This window comes from Daphnia magna, unplaced genomic scaffold, assembly GCF_020631705.1.
Source record: "Daphnia magna isolate NIES unplaced genomic scaffold, ASM2063170v1.1 Dm_contigs419, whole genome shotgun sequence".
In the NCBI taxonomy this organism is placed as follows: domain Eukaryota; kingdom Metazoa; phylum Arthropoda; class Branchiopoda; order Diplostraca; family Daphniidae; genus Daphnia; species Daphnia magna.
The window spans coordinates 34,821-47,857 of record NW_025533309.1 but is presented as its reverse complement, the minus strand read 5'-3'; the positions used below and the strand labels follow the sequence as shown (position 1 = coordinate 47,857).

General features: G+C 45.0%; 6 protein-coding genes across 6 annotated transcripts; 4 read left to right on the top strand and 2 right to left on the bottom strand.

The window, feature by feature from the left end:
- Positions 1–2,409: 2,409 nt before the first annotated feature.
- Positions 2,410–3,444, bottom strand: LOC123468689 (isoleucine--tRNA ligase-like). Its single transcript, XM_045167973.1, has one exon. The coding sequence runs from the start codon at positions 3,442–3,444 to the stop codon at positions 2,410–2,412; it is 1,035 nt and encodes a 344-aa protein (XP_045023908.1).
- A 360-nt stretch (positions 3,445–3,804) lies between these two features.
- LOC123468688 (bifunctional riboflavin kinase/FMN adenylyltransferase-like) lies at positions 3,805–4,386 on the bottom strand. The gene has a single exon (XM_045167972.1). The coding sequence runs from the start codon at positions 4,384–4,386 to the stop codon at positions 3,805–3,807; it is 582 nt and encodes a 193-aa protein (XP_045023907.1).
- Positions 4,387–6,103: 1,717 nt separating this feature from the next.
- Positions 6,104–7,402, top strand: LOC123468687 (protein CapL-like). Its single transcript, XM_045167971.1, has one exon. It carries the CDS (start codon positions 6,104–6,106, stop codon positions 7,400–7,402), a length of 1,299 nt encoding a protein of 432 aa, XP_045023906.1.
- A 377-nt stretch (positions 7,403–7,779) lies between these two features.
- On the top strand, positions 7,780–8,445 carry LOC123468685 (vi polysaccharide biosynthesis protein VipB/TviC-like). The gene has a single exon (XM_045167970.1). The coding sequence runs from the start codon at positions 7,780–7,782 to the stop codon at positions 8,443–8,445; it is 666 nt and encodes a 221-aa protein (XP_045023905.1).
- A 533-nt stretch (positions 8,446–8,978) lies between these two features.
- On the top strand, positions 8,979–10,937 carry LOC123468684 (vi polysaccharide biosynthesis protein TviD-like). The gene is made up of 2 exons (XM_045167969.1): positions 8,979–9,501; positions 9,577–10,937. The coding sequence occupies exons 1-2, from the start codon at positions 8,979–8,981 to the stop codon at positions 10,935–10,937; spliced, it is 1,884 nt and encodes a 627-aa protein (XP_045023904.1).
- A 162-nt stretch (positions 10,938–11,099) lies between these two features.
- LOC123468683 (vi polysaccharide biosynthesis protein VipC/TviE-like) lies at positions 11,100–13,037 on the top strand. The gene has a single exon (XM_045167968.1). The coding sequence runs from the start codon at positions 11,100–11,102 to the stop codon at positions 13,035–13,037; it is 1,938 nt and encodes a 645-aa protein (XP_045023903.1).

Sequence of the window (13,037 nt, the reverse complement as noted above, 5' to 3'; positions counted from 1 at the left end):
ATCCTAAACACAAAAAAAAAAACAGCCATGCCAACACGATGCTCAAGGCGGCCAATGCGAGCTGAACGCCTGCCAAATGATGGTTTGGTCAATGTGGGTTTCTGTGTAGAGCGCAATTAAAACGACGGCGCTGATGGCTGCCGTGAGGCCGATAATCAGTGGTTTGCCGATGGTTTGACATTGGGCACGTTGCAGCATGCTGGCGGGCGTGCCGTGTGACATGGCCATTGAGGTTGAGGTTAAAAAAAACAACAAACCTGCGTCAAGCGCCCACAAAACCGCTTGCGATGGCCGTGCGCCTGTTATGGCAAATACGCCGCCCAATAACGCGGTCAGCAGCATGGCCAGCGTGTAACGCGGGCGGTGCTTGAATGTCTGAATAATTTGATGCATGTTCGCCCTTTTTGCGGAATTCATCAAACAGCAAAATCGCCACGCCAATTAAAATCGCTGAATCGGCAATATTAAACGCAGGCCAATGATGCCCAAGATAATGAAAATCCAGAAAATCAACCACTTTACCAATCCGAACGCGGTCAATCAGGTTGCCAATTGTGCCCGATAAAAATGAATGCCAAACCCGTGCAATAAGCGGTTTTTTCACGGTATTTGATGAGCTGAAAACAATGAAGGCCGAGGCTGCAAGGGATAGAACGGTAAAAAACCAGCGTTGCCAGCCGTTGTGACTCGCCAAAAAGCTAAATGCTGCACCAGGGTTGTAGACCAAGCCGATGTTGAAAAAAGAGGTCACTGGCGTGAATTCTTGGAACGCGAAATTGGCTTCAATTGCCAATTTGGTGGCTTGGTCGATGAGGATTAAAAGCGTGGACAGTAAAAAAAATGGCCACAATGCGCGGCGCATTGGTAAATTGTAAGTGTGATTTTTGCATGATAGACCGTGAAAGAAGCGCGCCTTTGGTGTGGCGCACTGGGGTTCGAAAATGATGTTCAGCGCAAAATTAAGCGGAACGGCGTGTTTCTCCTGCACCAAATAAGTTGCTCGCGCATCGTGGGCAAAGGCTTGGATGGTCGGCAACTCTGCCAACCTCAACGCTCACATGCCAGCAACGCTCACATTTGTTGCCATCGGCGACGTTGACTTGCACGTTGAGTGCGGCGCTGGTGTGGACGCTGGCGGCCGACGTGATGAGGACAAACCGCAATTCGTCGCCCAAACTTTGCAATAATTCTGCATCGGCCGCTGGGGCGTGAATCTCAACCGCGGCTTGTAGGGCTGAGCCAATTTTGCCGTCAGTGCGTGCGTGCTCGAGCGATTTATTCACATCGTCACGCAGGGCGCGGATGCGCGTCCAGCGGCTGATTAGCGCATCGGACTGCGCAATTTCGGGCAACACGTAGTTGCGTTCGGTAAAAATAGTGGCGTCTTCTGGCGTGTTCATCAAAACTGCCCACGCTTCTTCGGCGGTAAAACTCAAAATCGGTGCCATGGTGCGAATCACGCTGTGCGCAATATGGTACAGCGCGGTTTGCGCGGCGCGGCGCGGGGCTGAGTTGGGCGCGCTGGTGTATAAGCGTACTCTTGATGATGTCCAGGAAAAACCACGCATAAGTCTTCGAGTAAAGTGGTTTGCAGTTTGGCAAACTATCGGGTGAAACCAATTGCGAGCGCAAGAGCGAGTCGCTTTGAAGCGCAGCTTGGTGAGCGCGAGCGCGTATTGGTCGATTTCGAGTAACTTATCAACGGGCAACAAACGAATATGCGTCAAAATCAGAGTCATATGGGAGCAAGCGAATGTGTTGAAAACGCGGCGGAACCTTCAAGAGACGTTATTTTTGGAAAATTGCACAGAAATTGAGAATTCGTCGCTGAGTAATCGGTTGCACCCACCCACAAACGGATGATTTCTGCGCCCAGTTTATTGGCAACGTCTTGCGGGGCGACGGTATTGCCCACGGACTTGCTCATTTTTTGTTCCCTCGCCACCGGACCGCGAAGGCCGTGGGCGAGTAGGGCTCGTATTATGGTTGACATCGACAGCTGCGCCAGGTTAGTGCGATGAATGAAACCAGCCGCGATGCTGGTCTGAGCCTTCAAGAGGCGTCGGCTGGCCATCGTAAATATCGGCGTGCGGCGTTTGGGTTGACGCGCTTGTGGGTGGTGCCTGAGCCGTACACGTCGAGCGTGTCTTTGTTTTTAAAATAATCATCGGCATCCGCACCCAAAAATTGATTGATGTCCAAGTTTTGCCATGCTTCAATCCCGCCTGCTTCAACCAGCAGGGCGATTTGTCGCGTTCGATTTTTGGTGTCTGGATGCGAACGTCCGCCCTGTGGTTTGTGCAAAAAATGGAACGGCACAACTCCTATTGGCGTGCTGGCGCGAGAGCGTCCACCGGGGCGGCGATTGGCGCAATCATGGCATGCAACGCGCCTTGCCCTGCTAAAAACTCAGGTGGGTAATCGCCCTTCCAGCGCAGGTAGCAGGCTGGCGCCGCTCAGACTAAATGGTCCTGAGCAGCGAACCATTGGGGGGGCGGCGGAAACGCGGGTTTTGTGGCGCCAGCAATGCAGTAGCTGGGCGGATTTGAACGACTTGAATAACGCAACCAGTTCGGTGAGTTTGGCGACGATTTTAGGGTTGGCGCCCCAAATATTTAAGCCGCCAAAATCAGGTAAATCGGCGACATATAGCGAGCCTGCTGCCAAGTACGGGTTAAGACGTCGTCTTTGCGCAGACTGCGTGGTTTTGCAAATCGTAAAAGTCATCCACGCTGGTGAGCGAGAGGCGGTTAATGGGACCACGCCTGTGCCTGAATCGGCGGTGACGTAATCGGCCAAATATACGGGCGATAAACGCTCGTACAAAGGGTGCTTAAAGGCGATATTTTGTAAAGCGGCGCCTGTGCAGGTGGCGATGATTTTGCCGCTTAATTCATAGCGTTTGAGGGCAGACTCGACCAAATCTTGCGCGAGAATGAGCTGATTGCCGTTGTCCAGTTGCACCAAGGCGTAGTTGAATTCGGGGTGAACATTTAAGGCTTGATTGGCGGGAATCGTCCACGGCGTGGTTGTCCAAATCACAATGTGACCGACGGGTGCTATGGTGGCGTTAAACGCTTGCGCGAGTTGCGCGTGTTGGGTGAAGGCGAAACCCACGTCAATGGCCAAGTCAACTTTGTTTTGATACTCAACTTCGGCTTCGGCAAGGGCTGATTCGCAGTCAAAACACCAGTTGACGGGTTTTAAGCCGCGATAGACAAAACCGTTGTCCAAAATTTGTCCCAGCGCGCGGATTTCATTGGCTTCGTTGGAAAAGTTCATGGTTTTGTACGGATTATCCCAGTCGCCCAGTACGCCCAAGCGCATGAAGTCAATTTTTTGTTGCTCAATTTGGGTGGCGGCGTAGGCGCGGGATTTTTCTTGGACTTCGCGCGTGGGCAAGCCGCGCCCGTGCAATTCTTCGATTTTGTTTTCAATCGGCATGCATAATCCCAACTGGGACGGGGACGGCGCGTCAAAACGCCAGCTCCGCCGGGCGTGATTTAAGATTGATGTCTTTTAAAATTTTGTTGAGTGCGTGGCCAATGTGTAAGTCGCCATTGGCGTACGGCGGGCCGTCGTGCAGGATGAATTTTGGGCGGCCTTTTGAGGCGGCTCGGATTTTGGCGTAGCGGTTTTGCTCTTGCCATGCTTTGACCATGAGCGGCTCGCGTTGAGTAACGGTCGCGGTCGCCGCACAGCTGGGGAAAAGGTGTCGAGCAGATTGACGGGGTAGTTGTTTTTGGGTTGAGTGGTCATGATGGCAATAAATAAAGTGAGGGCGCACCGCGCAAAAGGCGTATTTTAACCCAGCTTGTGAGTTGGGTTGGGGTGGTTTGCAAAAAATGCATGGGCTTGGGCAATGTCGTCGTCAATCGCGCGTTGCAGGGCGGGCAAATCGGTAAACTTGAGCTCGTCGCGGATTTTGTGGCGCAATGTGACGTGCGCGAGTTGGCCATACACGTTTTGGTTAAAGTCAAAAATGTGTACTTCAAGCCAGCATTGGCCGTTGGTTTTCACACTTGGGCGTGTGCCAATGCTGGCAACGCCGTGGTGGTTTTGGCCGTTTATGTGAATGTCTACGGCAAAAACGCCTTGCGCGGCAAGGTTGGCGGGCATTTTGAGGTTAATGGTGGGGCAATTGATGGTGCGCCCGAGTTGTTGGCCGTAAATAACGCGACCTGATAATTGTAGGGGGTGACCCAGTTGAGCCACTGCGCTGGCGATATTGCCTTGTGCAATCAATGTGCGAATGTGACTGCTTGAGGCGCGTTGCTCGACGCAGTACACGCTTTGAACAGCGTTGAGCGTAAAACCGTGCGCAGCACTCATTTGCTGTAATAGCGAAAAATTGCCTGCGCGCTGTGCAACCAAATTGAAAGTCATCGCCAATCAATAAGTGGCGCATGTTTAAGCGGTTGAGTAACAGTTCTCTGACAAAATCAGTGGCGCTCATGCTCGCCAATGCGGTGTTAAATGGCAAAATCACCACGTGCTCAATGCCCAGTTTGGCAAATAACGCGAGCTTGTTGCGCAACGGCACGATTTTGCTGGGCGCAGCTTGCGGGTTTTTATGGGCAAAAAATACTTTTGGGTGTGGCTCAAATGTGATGACAGTAGGGGTGAAGCCGTGGCGTTGCGCATGGTCAAGCAGTTGCGTCAAAATAGCCGTGTGCCCAAGGTGAACGCCGTCAAAGTTGCCGATGGTGAGCGCGGCGGGCGGATGGGTTGAGTGGGGCTGGAGGTGGCGTGTGATGCGCATGTTGTGAGCGTAAAGCGCGAATTGTACTTGATATGCAGCGCTGCTTGTGGTTTTTGCTCAATTTTGAGGCGGGTTTTACTGGTTTGGGGTTGGGGTGTGAAAAAGAGCCGCGAAAGCGGCTCTTTTGTGGAGGCGTTTTGATTAGCGAAACGCGTGAACAGCAACCCCCAAAAGACCTAAAGCACCTGCGGCTGTGTTCATGCCGCCGTTGACTTTTTCTTGCGAGTGCGGCGATGGCGTTTTTGTTTTCTAAGTAAGTCCATCTCTTCGCTCACGTTGGTGCGTTGGCGGCGATGTTGATCAAGTTCTGCTTTGGTTAATTGAGCAGAGGCTTTGTTGCGGCCACCTTTGATGGCTGCTGAGTCGTCACCAATGGCATAGTCGCCAACTGAAGGGCCGCTTGCAACGCAGCCGCCCAAAAGGGTTGCGGCCAATACGGTGATTAGTAATTGCTTTTTCATAATAACTCCGCGTTGATTGAGGTGATTTAATACAAAATTAGGGTGGTTTTTGGACGACCGCTGTCGATTTTGTTGATGACTTCTGCCACGTCCATCATTTCTTCTTTGGTTTGGGTGCGGGCACGTTTTTCAATGGCTTCGATTTGATTGACTTGGTGCTGGGCTTCGGCTTCGCTGATGGCTTGGGTGTATGTCTTTTTACCGTATGTTAGAGGTTCAATGCTGCTGCATGCGCTTATAAGTAAGCACGAAAAAATCAATGTTAGTTTTAATTGAGATATTTTATTCCTTATGTTATGTTTTTTTGTAGGTGTTGTGTTGCCAATAAATCCCACTCCTTATTTACATCCTTTGTCAATAAAATTTGGCTCTATCAGGATTGCGGTGGCGGTTAATTACAGATTTTGATAAAAATAAATAGATGGCAATTATTCCAGGCCGCCCTGGACTTACAAGAGCCGTGGCAGGTTAATAAAGTCAGTCTCGAGCCATTGTTATCAGGGCCTCAAGCTCTAACGATTCAAGTCAGTTTTGCGCGGGGTTCTAAATTCACAGACACTCCTGAGTTGCTCGCTCGGTTGTGTCAACCTATTGTAGGACGGGGCACCCATGGTTGTTGCTCCTTTAGTTGACTGTATGGTGCACCGTTAAAGTTAGGGGCTAAACAAGTAGGTGTCCGTCAAATCGAGGAGAAATTAATTGCCGGTTGATGATTAATTGCATATACTCACTATCTTTTAATGCAATCTTGATTCAATTTTGATGGAATCTTGATGCAATTTTGGTCATTTTAGATAACTTGCCCCGTGAATGGACTTAAGGGTAAAGAGATCTTGTTTTTGGCCAAACTTATTACCTTATTTTTAAAGGATAGAAATTAATGACGGATATAACTATTGCAGTCGTAGGATTGGGCTATGTAGGCTTGCCATTGGCTGTTGAATTTGGAAAAAAAATACCAACGATTGGTTTTGACCTGTCAGAAAAAAAAGTAAATAGCTACAGAGATTTTCTGGATCCATCAGGTGAGTTGGCTAGTGAAGAGCTAAAGGCTGCGAGCCTTCTCAAAGTAGCTACTGACCCAGTAGTGCTAAAAGATGCGGATTTTATTATTGTGGCTGTCCCAACACCTGTTGATGGCTCTCATGCGCCAGACTTTTCACCACTGATTGAGTCATCTAAAACAGTGGGCAAATACATGAAAAAAGGATCGACCATTGTCACATGTTATGAGTCAACAGTCTATCCAGGCGCGACTGAGGATATTTGTATCCCAGTGTTGGAGCAATATTCTGGAATGCGGTGGGGCGTAGACTTTAATGTTGGTTATTCACCAGAGCGCGTGAGTCCTGGGGATAAAGAACGGACGGTTACAAAGATAACGAAAGTGGTGTCAGGCGATTGCGCCGACACTTTGGAACGCGTGGCATCTCTTTATGAAATGGTGATAGATGCAGGGGTTCATAGGGCATCGTCGATTAAAGTTGCGGAGGCTGCTAAAGTCATTGAAAATACGCAGCGGGATTTAAATATTGCCTTGATGAATGAGCTGTCTATTATTTTCGATAAGGTTGGTATTGACACTTTAGATGTGTTAAAGGCGGCTGAAACAAAGTGGAATTTTTTACCATTTCGCCCCGGCTTGGTAGGCGGGCATTGTATCGGTGTAGACCCATATTATCTGACGCATAAAGCTGAAATGATGGGCTATCACCCCCAAGTCATACTGGCTGGTCGTCGTATCAACGATAACATGGCCGAGCATGTGGCACAGCAAACAGTAAAAAGAATCATTCACAGTGGGGTGGCAGTTAAGGATTCTGTCGTCATCGTGCTTGGATTGACCTTCAAAGAAAACTGCTCTGATTTGCGGAACTCAAAAGTGTCTGATGTAATCAAAGAGCTGGTTGAATTTGGTTGCGACGTTTATGTACATGACCCGATTGCAAAGCCTGAGGAAGCATTACATGATTATGCGATGCTCAAACTCGTAGATTGGGATGATTTGCCATTAAGTGCTTGTGCAATTGTCGCCGCAGTTTCGCACTCGCACTATATGACATTACCATTAGAGCAAATCACCAATAAATTATCCAAGGGCGGTTTGTTTGTTGATGTGAAGTCTGCGTATGATAAACAGGCTATTGTAGACTCAGGAGCTAAACTATGGCGGCTATAAATTCAGGATTGACAGCTTATGACAAGCTGATAGCTAGGTTGCCTACGGAACCAAAAACTTGGTTGGTAACAGGTGTGGCTGGATTTATTGGTAGTAACTTATTAGAGACTTTGTTAAAACTAAATCAAAATGTAGTTGGAATGGACAACTTCGCTACTGGATTTCAGCACAACCTTGATGAAGTAAGTAAGCTGGTTACCTTAGAGCAATGGCAACGTTTCAAATTTATTCAAGGTGATATACGAAATCTTGAGGATTGCGTTCAAGCTGTTCAAGGCGTTGACTTTGTATTGCACCAAGCTGCACTCGGTAGCGTGCCTCGCTCAATTGCAGATCCAATTAGCACCAATGCGACAAATATAAGCGGCTTTTTAAACATGTTGGTTGCATCTCGTGACGCAAACATTTGCCGCTTCGTCTATGCCGCATCAAGCTCAACGTATGGGGACCATCCAGCCTTACCTAAAGTAGAAGGTGTGATTGGGAATCCGATGTCACCGTACGCGGTTACAAAACTTGTAAATGAACTCTATGCATCCGTATTTGCTAAAACGTATGGTTTTAAAACCATTGGTTTGAGATATTTTAATGTTTTTGGAAAACGACAAAACCCCAATGGTGCCTATGCAGCAGTCATTCCAAAATGGGCGAGTGCAATGATGTTGAATGAGCCTGTTTGGATTAATGGGGATGGTGAAACGAGTAGAGACTTTTGTTTTGTTGAAAATGCTATCCAAGCCAATTTGTTAGCAGCCACTACTGACAATGTTGATGCGATAGACCAGGTTTATAATATTGCGGTATCTGATCGAACAACTTTAAATCAACTGTTTGAGAGCATCAAAAATATATTACGCCCGAACTTTTCTCATTTGAACGATTACGCACAGATTTATCGGGAATTTAGAGTTGGCGATGTTCGACATTCGCAGGCTGATATCAGCAAGGCGAAAAATTTACTCGGTTATCAGCCCTCGCACCATATAGAACAAGGCTTAGTAGAGTCTATGGATTGGTATGTGAAAAACATAAAAAAGCTATAAGTTATTAAGGACATGACGATGAAATTGAAAATAACACCAATTGGTTCTTGCCGTATAACGAATCCTTTAAAAAAATCGACCAATAAATTTGGTTTTGATTTGAACATGGATCGTATTTATGGTTATACCCATACCAGTGCAGAGGCGCTACAGCAATTAAAGTTTTTGTTAGGGGAATATTCGCCTTCAGAAAAAATATGGCCAATCCTGTGCCGCACACATATTCCAGAAGTTAAAAATGCAATAGCTCATTCACCTTCTGATTTGTATTTTGTTGAGCTTTCATCTGCGAAGGTGCTAAAAGTTGGAACGGAATGCGTGCAGTTAAATTATGTCTCGGTTCATTTCTCGGATTTTTTTGAGACACTGCAAGAACAAAAAAATTTTGGTCATTGGCAAAGTCTGGTTTAGAAAAAGAGCAGTGGGCATCTTTGATTGAAGAGCCAATTTTTCAAGCCTATACAAAAGATAAGCAAATGTTGTTGAGTCAACTCGTTGCAAGCCAAGCAACGGATGATGAGTTGAGACGGGATATGTTAGAAATTAAGCAACGCGTAAATAATGTTGTCTTTGTGACGCATTGTAATGCGAAGTTGCCAGGCGATAGTTTTATAAAGGCTAGAGAGTACTGGATAAAGCAAGTTGAAAGTATTTCAGCTGAAATTGGAGCCGAGGTTTATAACCCAACCTCGCTGATGGAAAAATTCGGACAAGAGTTGTCTTTAGAAAAAGAAGGTTTGGATTTAACGCATTACTCTCCAATATTTGAAAGCCATTTATTTGAAGATTGGAATCAAAAATACATTATCCCATTACAAAAAGATAAATTCTCAATTCACTTTGATAATGCTCAATTAGCCGTTCAAAGTTTCGAGGACGGTGAATTCAACACGCTTGAAAATATGTATCGTCAAGGTGAATTGAGTGCCGTATTAAGGAAAATATATCCTATCGTTCGAACGCAACCTGAACGCATTGATGTGGTTGAGCTGCTGGCAAAAATATTATACGATTTGGGTGATTTTGAAGGCTGTGCTTTGCAGTTAAATAAGCCGGGTAAGTTTTCAGAAGTGAATGACGACACCAGACATTTTTTAATTAAATGTAATTTTCAATTGGAACGCCATAAAGATGTGTTGAAAAACGCAGATTATTGGTTTTCGGAGGAGCGGTGGGATTCTGATGTTGTTTATATGTGCGCAAAGTCATCTTTTGCTCTAGGACAGGTTGAAAAAGCAATTGGTTTTTGGGAACGCTTGTATCAAGGAGATAGTCACAAATTTGAGGCTGCATTGGAGCTGGCGACCATATTTATGGAACAAGAAAAATATGCTCTAGTGGTTGAGTGGTCAGAAAAAGCGGTTCAGCTTAAACCGTATGACCTAGGTGTTTTAAAGCGTCTAAGTCTTGTATATGCCTTGGTTGGAAACGGAAAAGAGCTTGAAAATGTAATGAATAAATTGATAAATTTTGGTGCTAATGAGGCGCTGAATGTCATTAACGTTGCATTAACTCATCAATTTCCGTTGATTGCTGCCAAAGGATTAAGCAAGATTCATGAAATTTGGCCGCACGATGTTGAAATAAAAAACTCAATTTCAAGAGTGGCCGCTGAATGGCTCATGACGATTGAAAGCGATAATTTGAGTAACGTAAATGTGAAGCAGTGGTTGGAACAATTAAATGCTTTGGCAATTATTCAACCCAGAAATAATCTTGTCATTAGGAAGCGCCGAGAGTTTATCAAAACACAACGAGAAGCACTAAGAGAAGCACATAAAAACAGTGATTACCTAAAGGCGATTGAGGCAGGTCAAAATATCATAACAATTGATCCTTTGTTTCCAAGCATTCATTTATCAACAGGTCGCTCTTATTATATGAGTGAAATGTATGGTCAGGCGCTCGACTGTTTTGTGACTGCGACTTGCTTGGATGAGAATGATCAAACTGCATGGTCTTACCGCTCAAGGTCTGCAATCAAGGTGGAAAATTATACGGATGCGTTATTCTCGTTGAATCAGTTGAAGTTTTTTTTGGCAGCAGATGAAGGTGACTCAGTAAAAGAAATTGATAACACGATAGCGAAAGTATTGGTTTGGGCTGTTAAAAAAGCTCGGGCTTTATATGCTTGCGCTGACTATGAGGCTGCATGGACTCTCGTCAACTCAATACTCAATGAATATCCTGATTATGAACAAGCTCAGAAATTAAAAATATTCATTTTAAGAGGTCAATTAGAGCAGTTGCGCAATGCGGCTGATGATGATGTTGAAACTAAAGTCAAAGTGGCCGTATCTGTCTTAGAAAAAGATGAGTCAAATACTGTCGCATTGCGTGTGCTGGCGAGTGAATTTATGAAGCAGCGAAATTTCGCTGCGGCATTAATCTACTGGGAAAAGCTGAGTGCGTTATTTTCCGAAACAGAGTCATTTAAAAAACAAATTGATAAGTGCAATGTGATGTTAGCCAAGCAAGTTGTAGCGGATTAATGCGCAAGAATAAATGCAGAAGCCTTTGAAAATTTCAAATTTCAAATTTTCAGGTGATATGGGCTTTAGTCACTTTTTCCTGTCGCCGTTATTTATACGCGTTGTCGTTGATTGTGCCAAATTTAAACGTTTTGTACAAAAATCTAAGAATGTAGGTTGAAAATGAGTTCACACATAAATACTAAGTTGACAGAGTTGCTAAAAAGCGCAACGGATGTCAAAAGCGCAAATCAGGCATTGCATGAAATGAAGGTGTTGATTGACGCGCATCCAAATGACTTTTTAATTTGCAGTGGATATGCCACATTACTTGAGAAATCTCGAGCCCCACTGAAAGTAATATTGACATCATGGGAAAAGGCACATCAGCTCAATCCAGAGGATTTGCAGGCTTTTGAAAAGTTTATTAAGGCGTTAATGAAGTCGGGTGAAAAAAATAGAGCCCTTAGCTTGATAGATAACTCGCCATTAATGAAAGTGCATGAATTGGCTAATAAGTTAGCCTTTGCCAACTTATTACATGAAGTAAAAGAATATGAGCGATCGGAAATTGCTTTTGAAGAGGTAACGTGCGCTTTCCCTAAAAGTGACGAGGCAAAAATATTATATGCGCAACGTTTGAGAAACAGGAAGTTGCTATTTAAAGCCAGAACGGTCATTCAGCAAATTGCACCTGATGCTCCGTTGGATAAAAAGAGTTTGGCTTTCGTTATTGAAGTAAAGCGTGTTGCCGCATTGTTGGAATCATTGGAAGGTAAAAGCCTCTGTGAGCAAGATGATTCTGCACTGCTTGCAATGAAACATGCAATGCTCGTCTTCGAAAATAGAGATTTACCTGTTGCAAACAATAAGTTTTTAGGAAAAACAGCCTTAATTACCGGAAGTCTAGGTCCTGGTGGCGCTGAGCGACAGCTCACAAGGACTGCGGTTAGTATCGATAAAAAATTTGTGAATGGTGAAAAAATCTCAGGTATAGCAGTCACGGAACACATGGAAATACTTGTGAAGTCGTTTGAATCTGAAAGGGACAATGATTTTTTCTTACCTTATTTGCGAGACAACGACACTAAGGTTTTTCAAATCAACGACTTAAGTCCTGTTGCCGTGAGTCGCTTAGGGATAGAAAATGATGTTCTCTCTGATTTGTTATCCGATGTACCCAATCCAGTTTTATATGGGGTCATGCGGATGGTCGAGTATTTTAGGCAAGCCAAAACACAAGTCGCCTTTATCTGGCAAGACGGTGCAGTTTTATTTGCTGCTTTGGCTGCGCTAATCGCGGGGGTTCCAAAAATTGTCTTAAATATGCGCGGACTTCCACCGAATATGAGGGCACACATATCACGACCTGAATATCATGAAATGTACCTCAGTTTGGTCAGGATTCCCGGTGTTCATTTTATTACCAACAGCCGTGTAACCGCCCTTGCTTATTGTGATTGGCTGAAAACGCCTGAAAGCTTATTTACCGTTGTTTACAACGGAGTTGCTCAGATGGCACCTGAGCCATGTCATGATGATGAAAAAATTTGGCATGATTTCGAATTGCTTACAAAAGGAGCAACAGAGACGATTGGTGCTGTTTTTCGATTTGAAACAGATAAACGTCCAATTTTAGTTATTAGGCTTATTAGACAATACTTGCTGAACAACCCAGACGCAAGATTTGTTCTGGTTGGAGATGGTCGTTTGTTCAATATGTGTTACGAACTTGCACAAAAATTTGAAATTTCCCATCGAATACTTTTTGCGGGTAGACGGCAATCAGTTGGCTATTGGTTATCAAAAATGAATGCACTTGTACTCACTTCGCGGTATGAAGGTTTGCCAAATGTCCTAATTGAAGCACAGTTTTTAGGTGTTCCTGTTGTTTCAACACCTGCTGGCGGCGCAGCTGAATGTTTTATTAACGGTAAAACAGGTTATGTGCTCGACTCAGTTGAAGAGCCTGATTTATTGGATGCATGTGAAAAATTGCACAATCTTATTGTTCAGTTTAAAAAAAATCCGAAACTTAAAAGTGCTGCCAAACGTTTTGCCAACGAGCATTTTTCAATTTCTGAAATGGTTGAGAATACTGTTCGCGCACTGGTCTTGTGA